We start from the raw sequence: 15,212 nt of genomic DNA on the forward strand, positions 1-15,212 counted from the left end.
TTAAATGCATAAATTAATGCTCATATCAGTTTGGGGTGAGAATATGATTCAGATGTTGAAAACTTTCATTTAGAACACACACTAAGTGAAAAGCTCAAAATGAACAGTTTAGCTGGCCAATTCGGCTTCATTTCCTGGATACGGAATATCTGTGAACAGTTATGGTTTCTCCCATCATTCCATTAGTCAGAATTACTTGGTCTGTTTTAGGTTTTTCACTAAACTGGATTAAATTGATTGAAGCTTTTTAAGTTTGCATCCTGTCGATCCTGATCAGTTCATAAGAAACAGGAAATGTTTCCTCTTTTAGGGGTATTTGTTTGGTTGGTTTGTTTTTGTCTTTGAATGAAACTCCAGAAGGAATTATAGCTAACTTTAACGACTTGCCATTAGTTTGGTATGTCAGCTAGTGGCTCACTTCAGTTACGATTCTCACTTTGTTTGACAGTGATTGATTAGATATGTTTCAGAGCAATATATTTTTCTCTCAGAGTGCTGAAATGAGGAAAATTTTACCAAAGGATGATGAACTAAGGTTTTGTTTTGTTAATATGCCTGACTCAACATTCCTTTTGCATACCAGTTGAAGTTTGACAGTAAAATACATCGCTATGCAAGATAAGCTGTGTTAAATATATGCATGAGTCAAGTTTACAGTAAGGCAGATGCTGGCATGTACAGCCATTCTTTTCACATCACATAGGTGCTTCAAGGCCTTCAAGAATAATGCCCATAGGTTTGGTTCAGATCTCCTGAACTAAGATTAAGAGACAAATGCAAGACAGACACAAATTCATGTGAATGTTTTGTTTGTTTTTTTGGGCACTGGTTCTTGTTTTCTTCCTTAGATATAAAGTGACCTTCTTCAAAGTAGCCACCTAAATGCAAAAAGTATTGCTTGGATTAGATTCCCCCAGAAAACTGAAAGGTTTCCACTTAATTTATACCATCATTTTAACAAAGGTATACACGACTTTTTCATAAATGCATAAGCAGCATTAGAGATGACATCATCACTGAAATAGCTTGCTGAAAACTACACCTGAGTTTCTTACTGATGCAATTTCTGTATGGGGGTTCACAGCCATGGGATTTATATACTTCCCTTCTGCATAGCTTCAAGCAGTATAAATTTCCAGAGAGCCTAAACTTTCACTAGTAAAACTTCCATAGTGCCTGAATTTCTGCCAGTGTGCCTGCCATGCGTACTCAATCAAGTTCCAGTGTCCCTAATCTTAGATCAGAATTACAGTGGAAAATTGGCCTTCTTTTTTTGGTTTACTTGTTCTGGCAGATATTCCCTTGTCTACGAAGTCAGAAAGTTTGCAAAAAAGGCAGAAAGGGTTGTTTTCTACTCCCTTATGACTGGGAGCATTACCTTGAGGGAGAGAATGTAGAAACCTGCCTACTAGTGTGGGAAAGATGAAATTTGAACCTCAGTCTCTTTCACACACAGGTCTGATGAGTAGGAAGGAACTTCTCTACTGGGGAGAAGGGAAAGAAAAAAGTATTGGCAACAGTAAATCAAGAAGATTTATGTCCATTATGTATGCATTTATATCCGTATCCATTAATGCTAACTGAAGGGAGCCACTGTCTCTTCAATGCAAGATCAAGCATGTATTATCTGTGCATAACCTTTCTCTATGTTATTACAATATATCCTTCTGATTTTGCTATGTTGCCCTCGGTAATCATGTTGTAGGTAAATGAACATACTGAGCAGGGAGATTAAAAGCCTAATCCAGGATTAAGAATTGCATTAGATTTGCTAAAATGTTACTCTGTAAAGCTGTTCTTGTGTGCATTAGATTTGCTAAGATGTTACTCTGTAAAGCTGTTCTTGTGTTCCTTGTTGAATTCATTCATGTACAAAACCATTTTAAATTAAAAGGAATTTAAGTAGTCTCCTCAAGAGTTCAAATTTCTACAGGTTGCTTATAGAGGCAAATTGATTCATAACAGCCTAGACTGCTATTTCTTGAGATTTGCAGTATACTTTCTGGGAGTGTCCCATTAGCACTCTTGCTTAGTTGCTCTAGCAATGTAAGTGTAGATAGATCACAGGTTTTGTACACATGTGAAGAGGTCTGTTTAGTTTCCTTCCCTCTGAATACATACTGTTTTTGCAGGACATGTGTATTTGAGCCATTAGCCATAATGGGCCATTAGCAATTTCCAGTGCTTTCTCTCAAAAAAGTAGGGGAAAATCATATATGCAAATGGTGAGAAAGACTAAACTAAAATGAAGGAGGCTGCTGTCAGTCATCACCTGCACTGCAGTCAGAGTGCTGTAGCACCAGCGAATGTCAGCATAAATGTTAGACACAAGATTACAAGCAGCAGTGAATTTTTTTAAACAGGACCTCTGGTAAATCCGGAAAGGGCAGAGACCTGCTTGCTTTATACCCTTTATTTCTGAGAGTATTTCCACTGATAATAGCTGCACCTGAAATGGTACGTACTTCTGTGGTGTATATTTAAGATAATTTATGTAGTTAATAGAACGACTGTACTAATGATTTCAGTACTGCTTCATGCCAACGCTGCTTGATGCCAGAGTACTTTGATGTGTAGCAAATTAAATTTTGCTACTGTTCTGCTGATATGGTGCCTTATATTCATTGTTTGGTTTGGAAAATTCTCTGTGGAAAATGATGCTTTTGCCTTACTCTCAGTTAAGGCACAGTGGTGACTACTGAGATCAGTTTTTCATTTAGGTTAATAAGTAGCTTCTCTTTACTTGCTGCACATAGATAAAGGCATCTGGGATGGATTGCTCTGGGATATCCCAGAGCAACAGTATGCACGTTCCTCAGAGCCTGTGAAAAGTTAACTAAGGGAAAGATGGGATTGCTCTCAGTAGGCTTTCATTTACTATTGTGGTATTTCCACTAGAAATAATGGGAAATTTTGCAAATGGAAACAAATAGAGATACACTGAGTTCTCAGACCCTCTATGAAGAAGCTGGCTAATGCAGAGGTTGTCATTCTCAGGCCTTCATGCAGACTGTGCCTTCTGCCATTCTTCCTTTGATCCCCAAGGCCATTTTGTCCTTGCTGTGGATACCAAGCTAGAACTTCTCTGCTGTCTTCTATGCATTTGCTCGTAGAGTACACCAGCTTTGATTTTGTACCTTTTACTTCTCTCTGGAATCCCATGATGTCCTATGTTCTTTTTTTTCAGACTATGGTCAGAAAAATAGGTGACCCTGTGATAAAATAAACTCATCAACCTAGGTCATTCCTGATGGGATTAGAAGTCCTACACTGTATGGCTAAGATACCTCCTATTTGCACAAGCTTAAATGTATGTGCATTCTGAAATAACATGGAACAGCTAGCATGCTCTAAACTCCATATCATATTGCAATAACATGCTCATAAGCAAATAGCCTAATCCTTACGGGATAGCTATACAGGATATCCACCTTACTTGCCTTGAAAATCTGTTTGAACTGATTTACATGTCCCCCTTCCCTTCAGAGTCTGACCAGGGGGGAATAAAGAGACTCTCCCTAATCTCATCAGCAGAAACAAAATGTACCGAAAAAAAAGAATGTTAATATAGGCCCATGTTCTTCAATCACATGTGATGACCAATGCAGGACAAAATTCTTGTCCCTTGCTTTCCTTCTGCCTGCTTTGTCACTCTCTCACAAGAGCTTCCTACTCCAGAGGAATCAGACTTCCTTGATTTTTATCAACACCAGGCACTAGCTTGTTCGTCAGAAACAGTCCCCAATCTGGGTATGTGGTGTCTCCTAACAACCCTTAAGTGTTTACCAAAGTGGTTTATCTTCAGCTGTTCTTTTTCTGTGATGGCTTTCTTCCTGGTTCTCATCAACTTAAACCTCAGGTTAGCTTCCCATGAGTCAAAAATCAAGATCTAGTTTTCATAATTCATTATACAATGACTCTACTTCCATCAGAGCCCTTACGTGACTCTTCTTTCAAGCTGTAACAATGTATCTTCCTATTGTTTGTGACTAGAAATAAGCGGTGCTCAAATATAAACAGCATTTGAGTTGGCTTCTCTGTACATTTAAATAAAAAAGCTATCAGAAAGCAAAAGAGGCCAGATACGATCAGAAGTTTTTAAGAAAAACCTGCCCTTTCCATGATGAATACAAGGCAATGAGAAAGAGCTGAAGCTGAATTTATAATAGAACATCAGTGTTGGAGCAAGCCCTAGGTCTCACTGACTTAGAGTTTAAAGAAGCCATAAAGGATTGAAGTCAGATACAAATCTTGTGGCTGATCTTTCTTCTAATAACAAACAAAAATATTAAATGCAAAAACCTCTTACATCTTTGCATGCGTAAGCTGTATGTATAGACACAGAGTGGTGAATGGACAGGGGAATGTGTTCATATTGTGTGAGAAGTTAGCACCTAAATAAATTGATGTGAAAGTAGTAACAAAAATGTCCTCCAGTAGCTAGACTAGTGATTTTAGGAAGAATCAAAATAGTCATTTTCTGTGTAGCTGCAAGTTGCATAGGTTAAATGTGCAACTCAATGTTCTGCACTTCCTGTAGAATGCCTACTGACAAACAATTTCCTACCATTTTAGAATGTTTCTGTGTAAAGGACCGTAAGATCATGTGTCATTTTATCTTAGTGAAGGCAACAGAAGCCCTATGAATCTCAAACTGCTTGAGTGATTTATGGAAATGGACATATTTCCTGGGTAGATGTTGCAGCAGCAAAGAATCCCCCTTCCTTTTCCCTTTCCTAATCCACTGCTTCTGAAAAATCACTTATGATGAAGAAACTAGAGATACTTGTGTCAAAGAGGCAACCAAAGGCAGGCAGTTGGTGATTTAGGACTATAAAATAATGGATGCGGCTGCCTAACTGAAGAAAAGAAAGTAAAGAAAGGCAATATTAAACTAGAGGAAAATTAACACTTTTGTTATGAAAACAATGGTCCTGTTAGGCATTTGAGTGCTGGCAAGAATTTCTGAGAACAGACATTGTGACATCTTCGGGAAATTAAAGACTGTATTTGAGTGCAACCCAGTAAATGCTTCCACAGGGAATCCCTTGATATATCAATCAACCATATGCATGGGTCAACACTGTATAGATAATAAGTTGACTTGTGGTTACTGAAGGAATAAGATGCAAAGGACATTTTATACGTTTCTTATACAGGGAGGCAAAAGAAAGGCTAAAACCAAAAATGGAATTTTTAAACAGAGGCAGTTTGGAAGGACCTAGGCAAGATGTGTGAGAATAACTCGTCGAGGTCAGGATTCAGAAAAGGAAAACTGATGGAAGAACAGTGCCTGAGTTTGGACAAGCTGCTTGTTTTAGAAGAGGTAGAGAAGACAAGGAGGACAAGGAAATCAAACTGGGACACGAGCTGTCAGGTACTTACAAAAGAACTTTCAAAATGTCTCTCTAAATGTGGATTAAAGAAGCAAACATGACAGCCTGTCTGCAATGGCCTCTCTGCTGTGACCAAAGACATTTAATGCGTCAATACCTATGTTACCCAGCCTCAAGACAAAGAACAAATAAGAATAACCAAATATGAGGAAAATAGTCACAGCATCTGGCAGGCAGATGCAGTTTCTCGGTGTCATGCCCAAAGCAGAGCTATATTCATCTGTCCCAGTATCTGGCAGTATGACTGCCCAGGAAATAACTGTTTCAAGGCTTTGTAAAGACTGAAGGGGTGACTCAGAATTAGGATACTGTTTTTCTCCCCCACTTTACTAAAGAAAAGAGGGATTGGACTGTTGTTATTGCAAAGACAAACCTGGCACATATCAAGATGATGGTGCATCTGACAGAGGCATGGAAGGAGTGCCATAGGGTGAAGAGAAGGATTGGTCGGGGTGATGGTCAGACCATATGTAGTAGAGGAGAAGATAGATAGAGAAAGATACTGCTCACCAAGAGGAAACATGGTGTTTTGAGGGAAAAGGACACAGAAAATTGTTGGTAATAGCTGGTTAAAAGTACTCAGAAGCCTGGAAGAGTGAGCATCAGATATTGACTAACGAGTATATATTTCAAGAGGGTACCAACGAAATTAATTTTAGTATGTAGGCATAATCTGATCTAGACTTTCTGAGAGAGATGTGAAGTTCTAGGTCATGGTGAGGAATAATGAAATGATAAACTCATGGGATTTTAAAAATGAGAGGAAATTCACATTTTAAATAGTAACAGGTGAAATTTGTCAGAAAGAAGAAAAGAGAATAGAAAGAAAAAAAATGTATATGTGAAATAGAACGGTGGATAACATCTGCCATCTAAGTGTTACTGCAAATCTATCTCATTGAGACTGTGTGAAACTTCCACTAACCCTTTCCTTTTTTGGGGAACTGCCTTATTTTTAGACTCATTCTTGACAGACAAATATAACAGATTATCTTCCATTTAAAGTTGCAGACTTGGGTCAGCTGCCATGTAACTGAGTTTCATTTCTTCCCAAGGGTTCCATCTATCCCCACAGAATAAATCCATGTGTACTAACTTAGGGTTTTTTCATGAGTACGCAATATCCCTGCTCCCTGGAAACCTGCATTTGTTATTTGTCTTTGTGAACCTCCCCTTTGAAAATGTCAAATCCTTTAAATTAATGCTTGGGAGGTTCATATTTTGTATTTAGGTTGTTGAAAAGACCTTGCGTTTATTTGACAAAATAAAATTCCCTGAGGATCAGCAACCACCGTTTATTATGTAGAAGTGTGGTGTGTTTTCTGTAATTTGGGGGTCAACTACTTACATAATCATAGCTACCAACATTCAAAACTTACAGTATTATTTCTTTTCTTTCATTATTACTTTTTCACCATATATTACCACTTGTTTTTTGTATGGCTGTATCCTGCTCTCGGCGATGTGTTTGTCTTCCCAGATACAGAATTGATCCCTGGATGGTTGAAGAAATGTCATCAAAAAGTTTGGGAGGATTAATGTTGATCACCAGCCAATTTTATTTGATTAATTATCTGTTATGAGGGATTTGAATTGTCATGAACTAATAGTATTCAACTATCCTATATAGCAAGAGTAGCTTTATCATTAAAAAGAAAACAACAACAACAACAACAAAAAACACCTACAGTTTTATAATGGGATTTTAGAGAGCGTATCAGTGTCTTCCAATGTCCTGATCCAACACAGTTTTATTTTTAAATTCTATTTCACTAAATCAAGCACAAGTTGAGGAATTTATAGATGCAGTCTGAGACTCTTGAAAACAAACACACATCTTTCCTGAGGAAAGAGTAATTCCAAAGGGAAAAGTAAAAATAACTAAAAGGTAAACTGAATTAACGTGCTATGTCCAGGGATTCTTCTATCTTTGTCAGCAGCGTCCAGCTTTCTCACTTGCCCTGGTGCTTTTCCTTGAGATTACATGGAGAAGTTGAATTCTGTAAGAGCAAGGCACTGTTTTTTAGTGAGGCTTACAACAGATGATATGCCCAGGGATATTAGCTCAAGGAGTTTTGCCTTGAGAGACACTGGATTAACCCCTTTCCTGAAGCCACTGAGCATAACTTTCACCAGTTCATATAGTTTTCTGTCTCAGCTCCTCCTACAAAAAATGCATAAGGATTAAATGTAAAATTATTAAGATAATAGTGGCTGCATGAATAATGAAAGCGGGTAAATATTCAGCCTTATATATTAAATATTTGCACAGCTCAGTACCACCACTTTAAACACAACCTCTAAGTGTACATGTGCTTAAACTGTCATTATTGCTATTTGAGTTTCACAGAATGTAGTGTCCTTAACATCCCAGATGCTTTTTAAACGAGAGACATTATTTGTTGTCACCAAGTCATAACTGCACACTTATTTCCCTCTCTCTAGTGTTCTATAAAAATACACTTCCATGAGTAAATCTTAGAGTAGGAGGAAAACTAACTTTATTTTCTGGGATCTTCATAGCTTTTTTTTTTTTCCTTCCCCTTTTTTCTGTATTTTTTGTTTGCATTTAGCTCTAGACAGTATTAACTGTATCACTCTCTTTGTATCTCCAGTCCACTTCACATTCTCGTATCACAGTCTTAAGACAACTTGCACTGTTTGGGTTGGTAGCATTGCACGAACATGTTTTTAAGTTGAAAAAAAGAATTCGGTGTTCAGCAAAATTTTTTAATGAAAATCCTTTCTTTTCTTGGTAGATTTAGTAAATCCCTTCCCTTTCACAAATGAGAAATGGTGGCCTAAACTGTTCTGACAGCATTTCTAAGTTTTTCACTTTCAAAACTTTATGTGTTTTTTAAATCTAATTAACTGTAATAAGAAAATAATGGGACATAATGTTTTTTTTTACGAGGTGATTGATCTCTTGGCAGCCTGGCTGACTCTTTTATTGATTGGTTGGTGGATAATGTCAGAGTGGATATGTCCTGGAGCAGAATAGCTGACACCTAAATCCATATGTGACAGATTACCATCTGTGTTGGAAGACAGATTTCTTTGTGAAATTGCAAAGATAACAGGTGAAAATGGAGAAAGTGACATGAGGGAAATGTGTTGAAACCTGCCTCAACCCTCCCATGCTATAAGAGCATTTACACAAAGCTCTCCATTTTGTGGGCAGCATGTTTTCAGGAAGAGGGGGATTCAATTTTAATTACACTGATTCCTGTCTGCTCAGTCTAGTTTTGGTTCTGTTAATTAGGAAAATGCCTTGCCCCACAACCTAACCATAAAGCTAATTAAATAGATAACCTTCATTTGCTACTTAGTGGAACCTTGGTTCAGTAATGATTATCATACATTACAGTTAATTAGCACCCTGGGAGGGAAAATGAGGATGTCGCTGAAGTGCAAAACTCAAATTAGAGGTACTATAATATATGCCTTATTTCATTTTATAGCTATCTGATGCAAGGAAGTCACGCACTACCCTACCCATCTCAGTTTCACATTTGTTAAAGGAGAAATAATTAAACTTATCTCTCCTGCAGAAGTGTTTGTAGGTTTAATGCAATAAAGTTGATAAGATCCTAGCCTTTGAAATCCTCAAATAGAAGATACTGTGTAAATAGAATTATTCCTCTCTGAAATATGCAAAGCACGTTAGAGGCAGTGAGCTCTGTTCAGAAAGCAGTCTCAGGTAGAGTGGTGGACCAGCACATGTACGTCTTAAAGTGGAGTGTGCCTGTACAGTTCTATACATATTCACAATGTCTTCCAGGGTGGAACGCTACCAATACATGGTGATGTATCGAACTTCTCAAAAACCCAGACTAAAAAGGAAGAACATCTGTAATTTGACAGCACTTTTTGCAGTAAATGACTTTTTCAAAGTGCTTTGTTCAATTAAAATAGTTCATTTTAAAGTACTTGTCCTGAAAATATCAAGTGATAATTACCAATGCCTCATTACATAGATAAAATGAAGTAGGGAGGTGTTAAAACTTGCCCAGACTGCTAGATAAACCCATTAGAAAACTGGACTAGGACTTCTAATTCCCTTTGATCTACCAGACAGCATTTACGTTTAGATTTTCTTGCAGTGCCACCAATTCTGTGTGCTCACATCCACTGTTTGATCTCCATAAATGTTCAGCAAGTGCTGATGAATGTCAGTGGGTACCGTTTTCTTCTGCTTGGAGAAATTCAGTGACACACCCTCACTTCATACACGCTTCCACATCAGACGCCTTTTTACCAGACTGCAGACCCTTTGCAGCTATTTGTTGCACAGCAACAAAATGTAATGGAATATTGGCAGGAAGGTTCAATCTCTACTGCCATACCACCAACATCTGCCTCTGTTGTCAGTGGGAGTGGGACGATGTAATAAAATAGGAGGCATTTCTTTCAGAGCAGCCTGTGTAGTATGGAAAGTGTTATTTAGCACAATGAGAGTGTAGGTTATGTTTTCTTTAATACTAAGGTACTATATTACAAGTTACACTGAAAAAAAGAAGAGGCAAATTAAAACAATTGTATTCTGAGCATTAGTAGCATTGATAACATTTGTAATGTAGGGTGACGTGTGCTTTGTGCAAGCCTGTCCTGTCTGTCATATTAAGTAAGGCAGCCTTGTTGGATTGTGCATTGGGGTGGGATTCATGTTTGGGAGAGCAAATTTGTTTTTTCTGTGTGCCTATTTCCCAGCTCTGACAAGGTTAAAGAGTTTTGTGGCCTATTTTATAAAGTACTTTGTGGTTTGCATGCATCAGGGAACTAATACCTGTGTCAACAAGGCAACAATTGTTATAACGGTTAGGGAACAGTGGTGATTTTTAGAAGCATGAGAAAAGAGAAAGAAAGAAAGGAAAGTAGAGGAAAATGACGTGAGTGGGAATAAAATGCTAAGAAGAATTGGCATACTAGCCCGCACTGCAGGAAACATGCCTACCGATATCCCCTGAATGTTGATAATAGTGTTATTAATCCTAACATGCTGTCTTTAGCAAAAACAAGAAAGGCATTACATTCCTGTAATTATTTTTTGGTTGATCTTGGAGTATATTATTTTCCTAAAGCTAGGTGGCATTTTAATACTGCAAAGGATTAGACAGACAGAATCAGTTCAAATATTTGTCCAGCCATTGAATGAAGCGGCCTAACTTCCGCCTGAGATGAGACTTTGGAAATCTCCATATCCATCATTGTTCAAGAGCTAAGTGAAGATTGCATGTTGATTACCCTTTCAGTTCTGTTTAAGCAGCTTATGTGGAAAGTTAAATTCTAAGTTACTTAAAATCACTACTTTTTAATTTGTTCTATGACTTGTGTGTGACTTGTGTAATATAGCAAAGCTCTCTGGGTTTATAGCACATACACATTCATGCATGCACACACATCCAGATCAGAACTAGGGCCTTCTTAACATGACTCATGCTAAGCAGAGCTTGGAAAGATACAAAGTGAAACAGGAACAGCCATTCCCATCAGTCTTCACAAGGATGTGTGAGGAAAAGAAAAAAAACAACAGACTTCTGTGGTTTGTCCTTAGTCTGTTATTGGTCTGTGTCCCATTTGTGCAGGTGTTTGTAGCAGATCAGTAGCTTGTATGAGCAAGGTATCATTTACCTACATCAATGTTCTTGCTACATTAAGTCCTTTTGGATTTCATTGCTAATGCACTGGCAGCCTATCAGACCTCCTGGTCTGAAAAGGCCAGAGTGTTGTCTAAACACTGATTATCAGAGCATTTTACATACAACCCTTGTGGAGAAATATGTGTACTCTTGTATTTCTGAGGATATGGGGGAGGAGAGCAGAGTGAAAAGTTTGAGCCATTTTTATGCAACTTGCATTATCAATTGAAAAGGAACCACTTCAGAGCTATGTTTGAAGACAACAGTTTTATAACTTATAGAGAAGTTATAGTAGATAATAGTAGATCTAATAGTAGATAATGCAGGGAGATTTGACTAAGTAATTTCAAATCTGGTAGAGATATCATGATGGCCTTCCAGTGTGTTTTTCTTCCCCTGCTTGGTAGGCAGACATGCCATGGAAGCAAACTCTGTGAAGTTCATAGGAGCCACTTGACAAAGGTGGGTACCAGTCAGTTTAAAGTTAAATGGAGCCTCCCCTTCTCACACAGTGGAATCATTTCTTATCACATGGCTCATAACACAAATTATTTATAGCTATGGAAAGAAAAATAGTGGGGATATAGACTTGCTGCAATTTCTGTGAACCAGTTAGACATGATGTAGTTGGATACTTCTCTCTTTCAAGTGAAATGAAGCAATGTAATGCTCTCCATAGAGTGAAATAATTTTTACGTGCCTTGTCAGTCTCACTATGGCCATGGAAAGAAATACAGTGAGAGCAGAGACACTGGCACTGTTTGTGTTATTTAGAATGTTTTTGCAGCTAACAGTTTTGACCTCTATTCTGTTTTGATGGTCCTGGTTTCAAAAGGCCACCTCATGTCATCCAGCAAGAAGAAATGAATAAATAGTTTCTTTTCCTGTGGACTCTCCCAGGTTCAGCATAGATCCTGGCTCAGGGTTACTCCAAAGAATTGCTGGTGTAAAACTGATATGCTGCATTGTCAGTGGAACTGAAATGGGTAAACAGCTTCAAATCCTCCTCTGAGGCCAGCAAGGTTTTGTTTCTGTCCCTTGTAGACTGCAGAGACCCTGAAAACAAAGTTAGCAAGACTAGTCTGGAATGTAACATGTGAAATCCAAGGGCTATCATTTGAAACATCAATCCTTCAGAATGGTGTTTGACAGACTGCCAGTAATTTCTGCTTCATAGCCCAGAGGTCATGTTGCTCTTATCAAGGGAAAAGGAGACCTTCCTCATGACAGGTGACTATTCTGTGTGTTTATGATACACAATATATTAGCAATTATAATGTACAGTTCAATTTGTCCAAAGGTTTTGTCATGGCAAGGTACACCTGTGCTGTGAAAAAAGATGGAGCAGTTGTGGTAAGCCATCAAAAGAAGTGTACCACAGCCCCAGTTAGCAATTGTTGGAGCTAGGAGGGATCTCTCATAAGAATGGAAATGGCTGGAGAACTAGGGCAACAAGTCATGTGTTTTCACCACTGATCTGTACCTGTGCTTGTAACCATAGCAAAAACTAACTGGGTTGCTGCCTACGGTCTCATGCTGTTATGTAGAGCAGCCTGCAGTATAATCTTCACTAGGTCAGGTTGGGAGCCTGAGGTTATCTGTCTTTGGCTATTCTGTTTTAGTCACCAGAACTTGAGGATCACAGACAAGAAATAAGACTCTTGCTATCAGCCCAGTTACCCGAGACAGAGATTGCATTTCAGCAAAGCACTCAAGGCTTGATACCACCACAGCTGCAATCCATCATCTTACCCTCATGCTTTTAGCAGGGTTGAATACAAAGTCCACACCTGTGCAGAAGCAGATACAAAACCAATAAACAGTAGTATTAGTTCTAAGGTTTCATTTCTCTTTTCCGTATGTCCAGCTCATGAGCAAAGTGTTTTAATTATATATGCCATTCTTGCTCATTGGAGTCGTACACCCTCCTGAATGTACTTCAGTCAGTGTCCGTGCAGCAAAGCACCGTTTAGGAAGGTGGGCTGAATTTCCTTCTGAGCTGTTAAAGTTTTTAGATTAACCTCCTCACTTTTCTTGCAGATGTATTGGGCTGCATTTTGTATTCTGTGGGCAGAAATGTGTTAAGAGCCTTACTACTCTCCCATGTGTGTAAACATGTTTTCAAAAATGAGTGAATAACAGACCCTCAAAGTCATCTTAAATTTAAATGATTCTAAATGCCCCCTTCACTCACCAGCATTGTGCTATAGTTGATAAATTTCCATCTCCACGTTTCAGTTCCTAGCTTTGTGTTTGCAGGAGTTGCTTTTTAAATGATCAGCTGTTACTTCAAAGTTTCAGAGCTTATAGTAAGAAACTTTTCAGTAGCAAAGATCACGTTCCACTTATTTTTCTGAAAGATCTCATTTTCTCTTCCAGAAGTATGCAACAAGTCTCTGACATACTGCTTCTCCACTATTTGTATCTCTAAAAAGGCCTGTATTTTTGCAATATTATTCTCCTGAAAAAGTAGTAGGTTTGGGTTGTTTTTTTGTTTTTTTTTTCAGAAAACCTGCATTTATAGTTCTGTAAGCAGGGAAGGGTGGAAAAGTGCCCTGCATTTCAAATGAGATTCTGTGACCTATCATATCCATGTTACACAAGCTTTTATGGACCGGTCATTCCAGATTTTCAAAACTTTTGGGAGAAGTTATAAGGTGTAGGAGGTGGATTCAAGATGGACCTTAAGGAACATGAATCTTCAACCCCCCCTGGCCTTGAATACCTCCAGGGATGGGGCATCCACAACCTCTCTGGGCAGCCTGTTTCAGTACCTCATCACTCTCTTGATAAAGAACTTTCCCCTAATATCCAACCTCAGTCTTCCTTCCCTCAACTTAAAATCATTTCCCCTTGTCCTGCCATTTTCTACCCGTGCAAAGCGTGTGCCCCGGAGGCGCAGTGGTAGGAATGCCGCCTTGCAACACTGGGGCCCGGAGTTCGAATCCCCCCTGTGGCGCAAGTGGTAGAAGTGCCGCTCCGCTACACAGAGGCTCGAATCCCGGGGGTTGGACTCGATTATCTCTAAGGTCCCTTCCAACCCGCACGAGACTATGATACTATGACTCCCCTCCTGTTTGCAGACTCCCTTTAGGTACTAGAAGGCTGCAAAGAGCTTACCCTGCAGCCTTCTTTTCTCCAGGCTGAACAAGCCCAGCTCCCTCAGCCTGTCTTTGTAGTGGAGGTGCTCCAGCCCTCTGATCATCTTTGTGGCCCTCCTCTAGACCCTCTCCAATATACCCTTTCATTTCTTTATATATCCTTTCATTTCTTTACATAGTAATAACTGAAGTATTTTGTGATAAATCAGATTTGTTTTACTTTGTGTTTGTCGTTATTTTATTTTTTCAAGTGTACTCATGTTTTGAGAGTTTCTGTGTTAGGTGAGAGATTCGTGTTTTTAAGCAAGCTGAAGTCTTCAGTTAGGTAGATCACCACCACTATAAAGAAAATTCCTTGAATTGTTTTTAACATCAAAGTACCTCAGTTTGGTCATGTACTTTTTCCGCTGCTGACAGAAATACTTCTGTCTCCAGATCAATCCAGACTTGCTCACAATTCAGACTCTTTAGTAAGACTTGCCTGAAAGGTTTGGGAAGGGATACATCTGATGAACCTGTTTCCTAACAGGGACGGTAGCATCCTTGGGAATCTGAGTAAACTCCTGTACTCCTGCCCTAAAATACTCTGTTTGCAGTCATGAACTAAATTTTTGCCCCTTCATTCCTTGCAGATATTGATGAGTGCTTGGTAAACAATGGTGGCTGTGACCATTTCTGCCGGAACACAGTTGGCAGCTTTGAATGCAGCTGCCAGAAAGGCTATAAACTACTCACAGATGAACGGACCTGTCAAGGTAATACATCACTTATTTTACTCTCTATATAATTGTTAATTTCAACTGATGACTTTCTTTTTTCATTGTAAGGGGGAGCATAATTAAGTATTTTGTACTAGATATCTTAATCACACTGTCATAGGAAGTAAAGTTAGAAAATACCTACCAGATTTTAATGTTCTGAAGTTGCTCTAGAATATTTTTGGAAATGTCTTGCTTCGTTGTTTTCAGTGTCCTGCTGAAGCAGGAAAATCCCTGTGGTGTAGTGGTATTAGTAGAGGCAAAGATTCTAGTGTTCATATCCTCTAATTTGCTGTGATGTTTGTGGGAAAGAGGTAT

General features: G+C 38.7%; 1 protein-coding gene across 6 annotated transcripts in view; it reads left to right on the forward strand.

The window, feature by feature from the left end:
- Positions 1-15,212, forward strand: part of SCUBE1 (signal peptide, CUB domain and EGF like domain containing 1) — a 201,842-nt gene that overhangs the window by 134,745 nt on the left and 51,885 nt on the right. For all 6 annotated transcript variants that reach the window (XM_015869913.3, XM_015869923.3, XM_015869916.3 and 3 more), the window contains one exon: positions 14,769-14,891. In XM_015869913.3, the coding sequence (XP_015725399.2) occupies positions 14,769-14,891 (123 nt within the window). The remainder of the gene's footprint in view (positions 1-14,768; positions 14,892-15,212) is intronic.

Source organism: Coturnix japonica, chromosome 1, assembly GCF_054131305.1.
Source record: "Coturnix japonica strain WE chromosome 1, WE-NBRP24, whole genome shotgun sequence".
Taxonomy (NCBI): domain Eukaryota; kingdom Metazoa; phylum Chordata; class Aves; order Galliformes; family Phasianidae; genus Coturnix; species Coturnix japonica.